Source organism: Geotrypetes seraphini, chromosome 1 (assembly GCF_902459505.1).
Source record: "Geotrypetes seraphini chromosome 1, aGeoSer1.1, whole genome shotgun sequence".
Classification (NCBI taxonomy): Eukaryota; Metazoa; Chordata; class Amphibia; order Gymnophiona; family Dermophiidae; genus Geotrypetes; species Geotrypetes seraphini.
Genome location: NC_047084.1, coordinates 74,250,389 through 74,263,731, shown reverse-complemented (window position 1 = coordinate 74,263,731; position 13,343 = coordinate 74,250,389). Strand labels below are relative to the sequence as shown.

Below are 13,343 nucleotides of genomic sequence, written 5' to 3'. Positions count from 1 at the left end.
TTACTAAATTACAATAGTGGTTTTAGCGTGCGCTTAGTGTGCGGAGAATTGCCACATGCCCTAGATGCTAACGCCAGCATTGAGCTGGCGTTAGTTTTCCCACATAGCACAGGGGTTTGCGCGCGCTAAAAATGCTAGCGCACCTTAGTAAAAGAGGGGGTTAATTTTCCCCACCACCAAATTTCCCCATCCCGCCCCATCCGGCTACTTTTTCATGCCACCCTGGGGAGAACACTGAACATAGAAATCAACTCGATCAATTACCCCATTCAAAACACCCTAAAACTACTAGGAATGACAATATAAGCACATAAGCACATAAGCACATAAGCATGGCCTCTGCCGAGTCAGACCATAGGTCCATCATGCCCAGCAGTCCGCTCCCGCGGCGGCCCCCCAGGTCAATGACCTGTAGTGATCTATTACTCAAGAGCATTTTGTCTTGTATAGTAACCCTCTAATTGTACCCCTGGATTCCCTTACCCCTCAGGAATTCGTCCAATCCCTTTTTGAAACCCAAAACCGTACTCTGCTCAACCACCCCCTCTGGAAGCGCATTCCAGGTGTCCACCACCCTCTGGGTAAAGAAGAACTTCCTAGCATTTGTTCTAAAACTATCTCCCTTCAATTTTTTTGAGTGTCCTCTAGTTCTTGTTGCCCCCGCCAGTCTGAAAAATCTGTCTCTCTCTACCTTCACTATACCCTTCATGATCTTATAAGTTTCTATCATATCCCCTCTAAGTCTCCTCTTTTCTAGGGAAAAGAGCCCCAACTTCTCCAGCCTCTCAGCATACGAGAGGTTTTCCATGCCCTTTATCATTTTTGTCGCTCTTCTCTGGACCCTCTCGAGTATCGCCATATCTTTCTTTAGGTACGGCGACCAGTACTGGACGCAGTACTCCAGATGCGGTCGCACCATTGCCCTGTACAGCGGGAGGATAACTTCCTTGGTTCTGGTAGTGATACCTTTTTTGATAATGCCCAACATTCTGTTCGCCTTTTTTGAGGCCGCTGCGCATTGTGCTGCCGGTTTCATTGTTTTATCCACCAAAACCCCCAAGTCCTTTTCTAGGTTGCCCTTTCCCAATGTCATCCCCCCCATCATGTAGTCGTACATCAGGTTCCCTTTCCCTATGTGCATAACTTTACATTTCTCCACATTAAAACTCATCTGCCATTTATCTGCCCACTCACTCAGTTTGTCCAGATCCCTTTGGAGTTTTTTACATTCCTCTACAGATCTAACCTTACCGGAGAGTTTTGTGTCATCCGCAAATTTTATAACTTCGCACTTTGTCCCTGTTTCCAAGTCATTAATAAATATATTGAATAGCAGCGGTCCCAGCACTGACCCTTGTGGGACGCCACTTGTGACCCCTTTCCAGTCAGAATAGTGTCCCTTTACTCCTACCCTCTGTTTCCTGTTTGCCAACCAGTTTTTGATCCATCTGTGTATGTCCCCTTCCACCCCGTGGTTCCACAGTTTCCTTAGAAGGCGCTCATGAGGTACCTTGTCAAAGGCTTTCTGGAAGTCTAGGTATACTATATCTATGGGGTCACCTTTGTCCAAATGTCCGCTTATCCCCTCGAAGAAATGCAGTAGGTTTGTTTGGCAGGATCTTCCAGTACAGAAACCATGCTGGCTTGTTCTCATCAGCTTATTTTTTTCTATGTGCTCACTGATACTGTTCTTGATCAATGATTCGGCCATCTTCCCCGGAACTGAGGTCAAGCTGACCGGTCTATAATTCCCCGGGTCGCCTCTGGTTCCTTTCTTGAAGATAGGTGTAACATTTGCTATCCTCCAGTCTTCCGGTATTACCCCTGTTTTCAGGGATAGGTTACAAATCTGTTGCAGTAACTCCGCTATTTCGTTTCTAAGTTCTCGTAGTATTCTTGGGTGATAGATAGATGTTGCACCATGCAACCACAAATAAATAAAACAATACAGAAATCTTTCGCTGTTATGAGAAACCTAAGACAAGTCCGTAAATTCTTCGAAAGAACACAATTACAGCTCATAGTACAATCCCTAATCCTAAATATACTAGATTATTGCAACATCCTCTACCTCCCCTGCCCTGCAATAATGACCAAACAATTACAAACAATTCAAAATACAGCCCTAAGACATGTCTACTTGTTAAGGAAACACGACCACATTACAGAAGCATTCATCAACTCACACTGGCTCCCAATCCAGGAAAGAATACTATTCAAATTCTACTGCATACTATTTAAAACTATAAACGAGACAGCCCAATCTACCTGAACACCCGCCTCATTCAAACGACCTCAACCAGACATAGAAAAACTCACACTCCATTCACACACCCTCCAATCAAAGAAGTTAAACGGAAAAAACTATACGATGGCCTCCTAGCCACTCAAGCAGCAAAACTAGATAATCAAATATCCAAACTACTGATAACAATCCCAGACTACAAGATGTTCAGAAAAGATATAAAAACCATACTCTTCAAGAAATCCCTGAAAAAGTCTTAACATCACAAATACCTTCTTTCTTCACAAGACTCTCTGATACTACCTGATCTATTCTTTACCTTCACTAGACATGACCAATGATCTTCTTTTGTAACTCACCTACCATAAATCTTTTGTAATCTGCCTTGAACCACAAGGTAATGGCGGAATAGAAATCTCTAATGTAATGTAATGTAACTTCAGTTGGGAGAAAGATGGCTGAAGGGAGCAGCGATTTCCTCTGTGTAACGCTAGGAGCAGTGATGTAAATTTTGGGATGGAGCCTTGGAACAAAAAACGTGAATAATCGAAACCATGATTAACGAAACTGCGAATACAGAGTGGAAAGTGGAAAGTTCCACCAACTGAAATTAGCTGAGATTTTAAGGCTAAAAAAGCCTCGTGCCTCAGCTGAGTGGAATGAGCCACATCAATAATATCAATAATAATAATAATAATTTTATTCTTATATACCGCCAAAGCCATAGTAGTTCAAAGCGGTTTACAACAAGAAGAGCTGCGAAAATAATTACAATGAAGTCGTCGGATACATGTATAGAGGGAGGAAGTCAGTAATAGACACAGTGTAGAGACATTGAGTACATGTAGGCAGAGTACAGGGATAAGGCATTAAGGCCCTGATTCTGCAAAGTACGTCCCGATTGTAGGCAGCTGTAGGCGTCCTACAGCTGTCTAATCAGCCAATCGGGAGGCACGTTTTCTAAAAAAAATGCTCCCCAGGCAGGCTGCCTTATTGAAGGCGCCCCCGGGAGCCTAGGGAGGCCCACAAGCCCGTCTAAGCTCGCCTAAGGCTAGGAGGGGCCTTAGGCACTTGGGCCAATCGGGCCCTAGGATCCTGTGGGTTGGGCAGAGGAGGGGCGGGCCAGCCTCATTTGGACAGAGACGGGCCTGCTGGCCGGACGGTGTGAAGACCCGTCTGGCCAACTTGACGGTAAGCTTGAGGGGGGTTCCGGGGTGGGGGGGGGGGTTTGTTGGGTGGGTCCAGCAGGAGGAGTTGGGCACCCCCCTGCCGGTGATCTTTGGGAGGTGTTGAGGGGTCCGGCAGGAGGGGTTGGGCACCCTCTTGCCAGCGATCTTCGGGGAGGCCTTTGGTGGGGTCCAGGGAGGGCGGTTAGGGCATTTTATTGGGGGGGGTCATTGGAGGGGTCTGGCAGGAGGGGTTGGGTACCCTCCTGCTGGCTATCTTTGGGGGGGTGGGTTCTTTCGGCAGGAGGGATTGGGCACCCTCCTACTGCGAACATCGGGGGGGGGGGGGGTTGGGGAGACTGGCGGCCGAAGATGTGGCCGTTATACTAATCGTGGCAGGGAAATATCTTGCCGCAATAAAGTATAGCGGCCGCATCTAAACTCTAAACAAAAAAACGATTCTGTAACTGGCATCTGCAACATGGACGTCGGTTATAGAATCGAGTTTACTTTGGGCAGGTTTTGTTCTGATTCTGTATAGGACGCCCGGGATGGGCATCCTATACAGAATCCGGGCCAAAGAGTTCTTGGTTACAAATTGGTTGATCAGGTTTGTTTTAACTAGTTTTCTAAAGTTAAGATAGGATGAGGAGTGCTTAATGATGTTACCCAGCCAACCGATCTGTTGGCCTGCCTGGAAAGCAAGAGTTCTGCCTAGGTATCTCTTGAATCGGCAGGCCTTTATTGTTGGGTGGCTAAACATATATACTCTGCGTGTAGGCCTGGTGGAACAGTCCAGGTTAAAATGGGAAGCCAGGTATATGGGGGCCAAACCTTGAATGGATTTGAAACATAGACAGGCAAATTTGAACAACACTCTTGCTTCTAGGGGCAGTCAGTGAAGGTTTTGATAGTAGGGAGTTATATGTTCCCATTTTTTTATACCAAAAATCAGTCAAACTGCCAAATTTTTTATGATTCGGAGTCTTTGGATGGTTTTCTTGAAAGACCTCAGATAAATGATTTTTACAATAGTCGAGCAGACTTAAAATGGAATATTGCACCAGTAAGCAGAATGATGCTGCATCAAAGTACTTTCTGATGGTTCTTAGTTACCATAATGTTGAGAAGCCTTTTCTAACCAGTAACTCTGTGTGAACATCTAGAGTGAGGTAGCGGTCCAGCGTCACATCCAGAATTTTTATGGAATTGACAATAGGAAAGATTTGACTGTTCAAGGAAATTGAAGTATCTTTGATTTTGTCATTCAGACTCGCCAGGAAGAATTTGGTTTTTTCTGAGTTGAGTTTGAATTTGGCCATCCATGATTCAATTTGCTTTAAAGTTGATGCCAGGTGATGCTTGTTTTCAGAGGTCAGGCTTGTTAGGGGAAGAACTATGGTGATGTCGTCAGCATAGATGTAAAAATTGATTTTTAAGCTTTGCAGTAGATTCCCCAATGGGGCTAGGTAAATGTTAAACAGAGTTGGGGATAGGGGGGAGCCCTGCGGTACTCCATATGGGTTTACCCAGCTGGAGGATTGTTTATTATCGCTATAGACTGGGTACGAACGTTTAGTCAAGAAACCTTGAAACCATTTTAACACATTACCGAAGAGTCCAATTGTCTCCAAACAGTCAATTAGAATAACATGATCGACTAAATCGAAGGCACTATTCAAATCTAACTGCAGGATTAGTGCACTAGTACCCTGGCAAAATAAGTTCAGGAGGGAATCTAGCAATTAAGCAATAACTGTTTCTGTGCTAAACCCGGAATGAAAACCTAATTGGTTGTCGTGTAGTATGTTGTGTTTGTCCAGGTATGTTACTAAGTCCTGGTTTACCAAACCTTCCATCAGCTTTACAAATAAGGGAATGCTCACAATGGGTCTGTAATACACATGGAATGTGGGCGGCATCACATCACTGGTTAAATGTAGCAAGATCCTTCAGGCGCTTAAGCAGCATAGAATAGCTGTTGCTTGTTTACAGGAAACTTGTTTGACGGACAATGAGCACTTAAAAATTTAATAGGCAGTGGGTGGGTGAAGTCTGTGCCTCTTTGAAGTCTTCTGTGCCTCTTCAGGGAGTCATAGAGGTGGCATAGCAGTTTTGATTCATAAATCTGTTCAATGCAAAGGGGAAGTACTGCGCGCAAGGACTCTGAAGGCCAGTATCTTTTGTTGAAACTGCAGCTACTAGGGCGAAAGTTTAATTTATTAATTGTTTATGGGCCTAATCAGGGCAGTGCTGCATTTTTTTGCCACCTGATTTCTATTTGTACCCCTCATCAAAATCAGGAACTGGTGGTTGTGGGAGATATGAATGTGGTAATGGACCCACTATGGGATTGTTTTGGGATACAAAGCTCTCGCCTTAGTTCCTCTCTGTCGGTTTTGTCCTCCTTTGCGGAGGAATTGCATTTGGTTGATGCGTGGTGGTCTCTGCACCCATCGGAGTGGGATTATACGCATCTCTCCAAGGCCCATGGGACTTATTCTAGGTTGGATTACATCCTCCTTAGCACTACTTTTTTTCCCCTCAAGTGTCTGGGACTTCCATTGGCCCTGGAGAGATTTCCCATCACTGCGTGGTTTGGATGGATATAGATCCCCCTTATTTTTACCTGAAACCCAAAGGCTGGAGATTTCAGTCTTATTTATATCATGATACCGAATTTTGTACCTACTTATATCGTAGCTAGGAAAGGTTTGCTCAACACAATGAGCAGCATCAAGATCAGCCCTCCTTGTATTGGATAACAGCCAAGCCTGTCATCAGGGGAGATGTGATAGCGTATGTCAGTGCGCGCAATAAGCGGAATCCCATTGTACTATGGAAATCAGAACACCTACAGCGCTACTATATGAAACTACATTAGCTGCCAATAACCGCAAGGATAAAGTTTAAATTAGGCATCACTGCCTTTAAGATCCTGATAAGAAATGCCATGACTACCTAACAGAGTTGGCCGTCCTACTCCAGGGTGCCTCCAAAAGATATTCCACCAGAAATCTTTTCCACTTAAAATTCACAGCATGAATAAGAACATAAGAATAGCCTTACTGGGTCAGACCAATGGTCATCAACCCCAGTATCCCATTCTCATGGTTGCCAATCCAGGTCACTAATACCTGGCCAAAACCCAAGGTGTAGCAATATTCCATGCTACCAATACAGGGCAAGCAGTGGCTTCCCCCATGTCTTTCTCAATAATAGACTATGGACTTTTCCTCTATGAACTTGTCCAAACCTTTCTTAAAACCAGCTACGTTATCTGCTCTTACCACATCCTCTGGCAACGTGTTCCAGACAACTATTCTCCGAGTGAAAAAAAATTTCCTCCTATTGGTTTTAAAAGTATTTCCCTGTAAGTCTATAAAGTGTACAGGCAAATTGCCTCATCCATCCAATATCAATTAGCAAAATGCTGGAACCAACTACCATTTACACTATGATCTTGTGACCACTACCTCAGATTCAGAAAACTTTTAAAAGCATTTCTTTATCAAGACAGAGGGCCAACCCTAAAGTGACTGAAATGGGAACGGTAAAAGCTCATTTCTAAACTGTCTAATGCAACTCCTGGGGCAAAATGAAGAACCAACAATGACCACCTACTTGTACTTGTAACTATGCATTTGAAACTATAACCTAACTGTATTAATAGTTGTACTGATCCACCTGTATTAGCAACCCTATTGAATGTCCATTTTGATCTGTTCATTGTAACTTCCCGGGTAACTGACCCAACCTCTTGTAATGTAATCTGACCTTGAACTGAATAGGTAAAGGTGAAATAGAAATCCTGATTAACATAACATAATTTACAAATTCTTAAGTGCAATGGAGAGCTGGGGATTCAAATAACCAAGAGAACGTCTTTAGGCTCTAAAGGCATTGTCTTCCCTGGTACATAATGCTAGATTATATGAGTGTCACTTTTGTACCCTTACTAGGGCTTAGTTTTCCCTTACTCTAGGCCCACTGAACAGAATGTGTACCAACAGCTGCTTGTGTTAAATGTGGCATAGTAGATTGTACCTTGATACATGCCTTATGGAATATATATATAATTTCTAGATAAAAAATTAAACGAAAAAATAATTCCAAATCTATATTTACCCGTTTAACTTCCTCTTCCTTTGTATATCTCAGACAGAAATGAAATACTCTGAAGTCTTTACATAAGATGATTATCTTCTCAGGGTATTTCTTCACATGCCCAGTCAAGAGACATTTCCTTTTCTCATCATAAACTAAAATAAAATTAAAATGTTAACTGAGCATGAAACAAAATTAACTGTTGCAATAATTTTTCAAGATATGACATTAATGGACCGGGAGTTTATTTTCAAGCAAACGGTATCAAAAATGCTTTTAGAACAGGCAGACATTTCTAGTGAAGAAATTTAGCAGCTTTGTGGCCCACACACAACCATCAAAACAGATTTGGTCTTCATCTTTTATCAACAGGTAGGCATATAACTATTATTTCAGAGACCAAAAAGAGGTAGCAAATCAGTTACCAAATTCAAGAGGAACTTCTGCAGCGCTGGCAGATGCGCAAGCAAGATTTGCACTATATGCACACATATATTAATGTGACAGGAAAGTAATATGGTATAAACTACCAATGAACTGGGAATATGTCTACTGTTTAAAACCAAATTATTGTGCTATCATAATAGAAAGTTTGTCTTGGCTTAAGCAATCCCAAGTAAGCACAGTTACTTACCGTAACAGGTGTTATCCAGGGACAGCAGGCAGATATTCTCTACATGTAGGTGACGCCATCTATGGAGCCCCCTAGCGGACGTTCTTGCAAGCAGACTTGCTTGAAGATCTTCAAGCTTGCGAGTATACCATGCATGTGCGAGTGCCCCTTCCCCCCGACTCAGGGCATGCGTCTCCTCAGCGTGGCCTCAGTTCAGATAGCTAGCAAAGAAGCCAACCGGGGAGGTGGGTGGGTTGTGAGAATATCTGCCTGCTGTCTCTGGATAACACATGTTATGGTAAGTAACTGTGCTTTATCCAAGGACAAACAGGCAGCATATTCTCTACATGTGGGTGACCTCCAAGCTAACCAAAAGGGATGGAGGGAGAGTTGGCAATTTAGGAGAACAAATGTTGCAAAACTGACTGGCCAAAATGGCCGTCACGCCTGGAGAAAGCATCCAGACAGTAGTGAGAGGTGAACGTATGAACCGAGGACCAAGTGGCAGCCTTGCAGATTTTCTCAATTGGAGTTGATCGGAGGAAAGCAACAGACACCGCCATCGCTCGGACCTTATGCCCTGTGATCCGATCCGGCAGGAGGAGACCAGCCTGAGCATAACAGAAAGAAATACAAGCAGCCAACCAGTTAGAAATTGTCCGCTTAGAAACTGGACACCCCAACCGATTGGGATCGAAAGAGACAAAAAGCTGGGGAGCAGACCGATGAGGCGCAGTGCGCTGCAAGTAAAAGGTCAGCGCACGCTTACAGTCAAGAGTATGCAGAGCCGCTTCTCTAGGGTGAGAATGGGGCTTCGGGAAAAACACAGGAAAAACCACGGACTGGTTGATGTGAAAGTCCGAAACAACCTTAGGCAAGAATTTAGGATGAGTACGAAGAACCACCTTATCATGATGAAAAACAGTGAAAGGAGGGTCCGCCACCAAGGCCTACTGCTCATTGACCCTTCGAGCAGAAGTGAGCGCAATAAGAAACACAACCTTCCACGTGAGATACTTCAAGTGAGCCCTAGCCAGCGGCTCAAAGGGCGGTTTCATCAAGCGGAGGAGGTTTAAGGGAGGGATGAACGTGGAAAAGACCCTTCATAAACCGGAAAACCACAGGATGAATAGAGAGCGGTTTCCCGTCGATCGGCAGATGAAAGGCAGCAATGGCACTGAGGTGGACTCGAATTGAAGTGGATTTGAGGCCAGCGCCAGATAAATGCAACAGATAATCAAGCACAGAGGACAAGGAGGCAGAATGAGGCTCCAGACACTGCGTAGCACACTAAGAAGAAAATCGGGTCCACTTCTGCTGGTAACATTGGCGAGTGAACCCCTTCTGAGACGCCTCTAGAACATCTAGGACCGACTGAGACAACTGGAAAGAGGCCATCAAGTCTCGAGGAACCAAGCTGTTAAGTGCAGAGACAGCAGGTTAGGATGGAGCAGAGATCCCCAATTCTGCGTAAGCAGAGAAGGAAAAACAGGCAGAAGAAGAGGTTCCCTGGTATTGAGTTGCAGCAGAAGGGAGAACCACGGCTGTCTGGGCCACTGAGACGCTATAAGAATCATGGTGTCATGAGTGGACTTGAGCATGACGAGAGTCTTCAGAATCAGAGGGAAAGGAGGAAACGCATACAGAAACAGGTTCGTCCAATCCAGGAGGAAAGCATCCGCCTTGAACCTGAGGGGTGTGAACTCTGGAGCAGAAATGAGGCAACTTGTGATTGAGGGGGGACGGAAACAGATCGAAATCCGGAGTACCCCACCGGGCAAACACCTGTCGCAGAGTCGAGGAATGAAGCGACCATTCGTGAGTCTGCAGAAGGCGGCTTAACTTGTCGGTCAGGCAGTTCTGCTGGCCCTGGATGTAGACCGCACGGAGAAAGATGTTGTGTCGGATCACCCAATCTCAGAGCCGCATCGCCTCCTGGCACAGGGAGAGAGACCCCATGCCCCCTTATTTGTTGATATAATACATGGCGACCTGGTTGTCCGTGCGAACGAGAACCACAGGGTCGCGAAGCAGATGACGAAAGGCTTTCAGAGCATGGAACACCGCCTTGAGCTCCAGCAAATTGATGTGACAGAGACGGTCCATACTGGACCAGAGACCCTGGGTACGAAGACCGTCCAGATGAGCCCCCCAAGCATAGGCCAACGAGTCCGTCGTGAGAACCTTCTCCGGGGGAGGAGCGTGAAACAGAAAGCCTCTGGAAAGATTGGTAGAGAGCATCCACCAACGGAGAGATTGTTTCAACAAAGGAGTCACAACAATGTGTCGAGCCACCGGATCTCGGTTCTGGTTCCACTGGGATGCCAGAGTCCACTGAGGTATCCGGAGGCGAAGTCTGGCAAAAGGAGTCACGTGAACCGTGGAAGCCATATGGCCCAACAGGACAATCATGAGACGGGCCAGGACCGAGGACAGGAGAGACATCTTCCGACAAAGATGGATAAGGGTCTCCCGGTGAGGCCGAGGCAAGAAAGAGCGAAGACGAAGAGTGTCCAGCTCCACCCCAATAAACTCGAGGGACTGGGAGGGACACAGTTGGGACTTGGGAAAGTTCACCTTGAAGCCGAGACTCTGAAGGAGGGAAATAGTCTGGCAAGACGACGCCTTGATCAATCAGTCGTCGAGGTAGGGAAACACCTGAAGCCCCTGTAGACACAGGACCATGGCAACTACTACCAGGCATTTCGTGAAGACCCTTGGGGAGGCGGCAAAGCCGAAGGGGAGAACACGATACTAGAGGTGGAGATTCCCCACCCGGAATCTCAGAAACCGGCGAGAAGCCAGATGAATCAGGATGTGCGTATAGACCTCCTTGAGGTCCAACAAGTACAGCCAGTCCCCCTCGTCCATCAGGGGATACAACGTAGAAAGGGTGAGCATCCTGAACTTTTCCTTGACCAGAAACTTGTTCAGAGCCCATAGGTCCAGTATCGGACCCAGGTTTCCCGTCTTCTTGGGGACCAGAAAATACCGGGAATAAAACCCTGTATTCAACTGCTCCAGAGGAACCTTCTCAACCGCTCAGAGGCAGAGGAGGGCCTGAGCCTCCCACAGAAGAAGGGGAAGTTGCACTCTGGAAGAAGGAAACTCTCTTGGCGGAAGGTCCGGGGGTATGCGACTGAAGTACAGGGAGTACCCCTCCTGGACGATGGAAAGCACCCACAGGTCTGTGGTAAGCTTCTCCCACTGAGGATAGAAATGATGGAGACGGCCCCCGATGGGAAGGGGGGAAGGCTCCAGGAGGAAGGGAGCTGGCAAGCTCAGACAGGAATTGTCAAAAAGATGGTCCAGGCTTCGCCGAAGCAGGCGGCTGGACCTTAGGATGACGCTTGCTGCTGCTGCTGCTGGGGCCGCCGCGGGAGCAGGCGAGAGAACGCAGGCATATATTTCTGTGGTATCGCCGAGGAGGAATTTTGTACAGTTGAGCCAGAGGATTGGAAGCCAATGAGAATTGATGAATGCCTCAGTAATGTGATCATGTTTTTTCAATGAATAGACGATTCTCAGAGCTGTATTCTGAATTGTCTGTAGTTGTTTAATCATTATTGCAGGGCAGGGGAGGTAGAGGATGTTGCAATAGTCTAGGATACTTAGGATTAGAGATTGTACTAGGAGCTGAAATTGTGTTTTTTCGAAGAATTTTCGGACTTGTCTAAGGTTTCTCATAACTGCGAAAGATTTCTGTATTGTTTTGTTAATTTGTGGTTGCATGGTGCAGCCTCTGTCAATAGTCATACCTAGAAGTTTTAGGGTGGTTTGCAAAGGGTAGTTGATAGAGTTGATTTCTAAGTTGGTTATGGTTGGGATTTTGTTATTTTCTAGGAGGATGAATTTAGTTTTGTCAGTTTCAGTTTGTGGTCTTCCATCCAAGTCGTAACTGTAGCTAGAGTTCTGTGTAGTGTGTCTGACATTAAGAGGTTGGTCGAAAGGAATGAGGATGGTGATGTCATCAGCATAGCTATAAGAGGATAGGCCTTTCTAGTGTGCTTGTGAAACATATACAACACACGGGGGGATCTGAGGCTCAGCCCCTTAGATAGTAACTAAAAGGAATTAAGTTTATGAACTATTCATAGTGGATTTACACCTCTGGATAACTTGGACTAAGAAAATTGAAATGACATTTGAGAAGGGTATACCTTGGAGCTTCCCCATCTGGAGTTGTGACAACTGAGGACCCTCCTGTATTCACAAATTAATTTATAATTACAGTGGTACCTTGGATTACGAGCATAATCCGTTCCAGGAGCATGCTCGTAATCCAAAATGCTCGTATATCAAAGCAAGTTTCCCCATAGGAAGTAAGGGAAACTTGCTTTGATATGTTCCCACCCCAAACCTTCCTCCCCCCCACTGAGGCCAGCAGCGCTGCTCCCCCCCCCCCACGAGAACCGGCATTGCTCCCCCCCGAAGGCCCCCCCCCCCGCGAACGGGCACCCTCCCCCTCGCGATCCGGCCCACCACCACCGCCATCATGCACCCCCCCCCGCCGCCACCGGCACCCCTCCACCGCCACTTGAGATCCCCCAACCCACCCGAACCCTCTTCTTACTTCCAGTGTAGCCTCTGCATCGGCATCGCCGGCATCAGCATGTCCTGTGCCCGAAAATCTGCTTCCTGTGCCGGGCCTTGAGCATGCGCACATGCTCAAGGCCCGGCACAGGAAGCAGATTTTCAGGTACAGAACATGCTGGTGCCGATGCGGAGGTGGGTTGGGGGATCTCAGGTGGCGGCGGGGGGGTGCCCGATGGCGGAGGGGTGGGTGCCGGTTTGCAGGGGGGCGCTCGTACAGCGAGACAAGCTCGGTTTACGAGGCACCAAATTTGCGAATGTTTTGCTCGTCTTGCAAAACACTCGCAAACCGGTGCACTCGTAAACCGAGGTACCACTGTATATTATTATTGTGGTGTGCTTTATTGCACTAGTGATTGTTCTTCTGCTGCTCCTCTAATTTAGAAATGTTAGAATAATTATATTTTTGGGGGGAATTTTGCATTTTTTCATTTTCCTTCTTTTGGGGTTGTTTTTTTTTTTTTTGTGTACAAAACAAAAATTATACATTTAATAAAGACAATGTATAACAATCACAGTACCTCCATATATTTGGTCCACACAGTGAAGAGTGATATCATTTTCTCCAATAATTTTATTCTTAAAGTCAAATTCCTACAAAAAGAAAAGAATCTGTCTA

The 13,343-nt window shown here is 45.9% G+C and overlaps 1 protein-coding gene across 3 annotated transcripts in view; it reads right to left on the bottom strand.

Annotated features, from left to right (window-relative positions):
- MTMR12 (myotubularin related protein 12) overlaps nucleotides 1–13,343 on the bottom strand; it is a 320,826-nt gene that overhangs the window by 184,616 nt on the left and 122,867 nt on the right. For all 3 annotated transcript variants that reach the window (XM_033933370.1, XM_033933361.1, XM_033933379.1), the window contains 2 exons: nucleotides 13,246–13,318; nucleotides 7,540–7,673 (listed from right to left, as the gene is read on the bottom strand). In XM_033933370.1, the coding sequence (XP_033789261.1) occupies nucleotides 7,540–7,673; nucleotides 13,246–13,318 (207 nt within the window). The remainder of the gene's footprint in view (nucleotides 1–7,539; nucleotides 7,674–13,245; nucleotides 13,319–13,343) is intronic.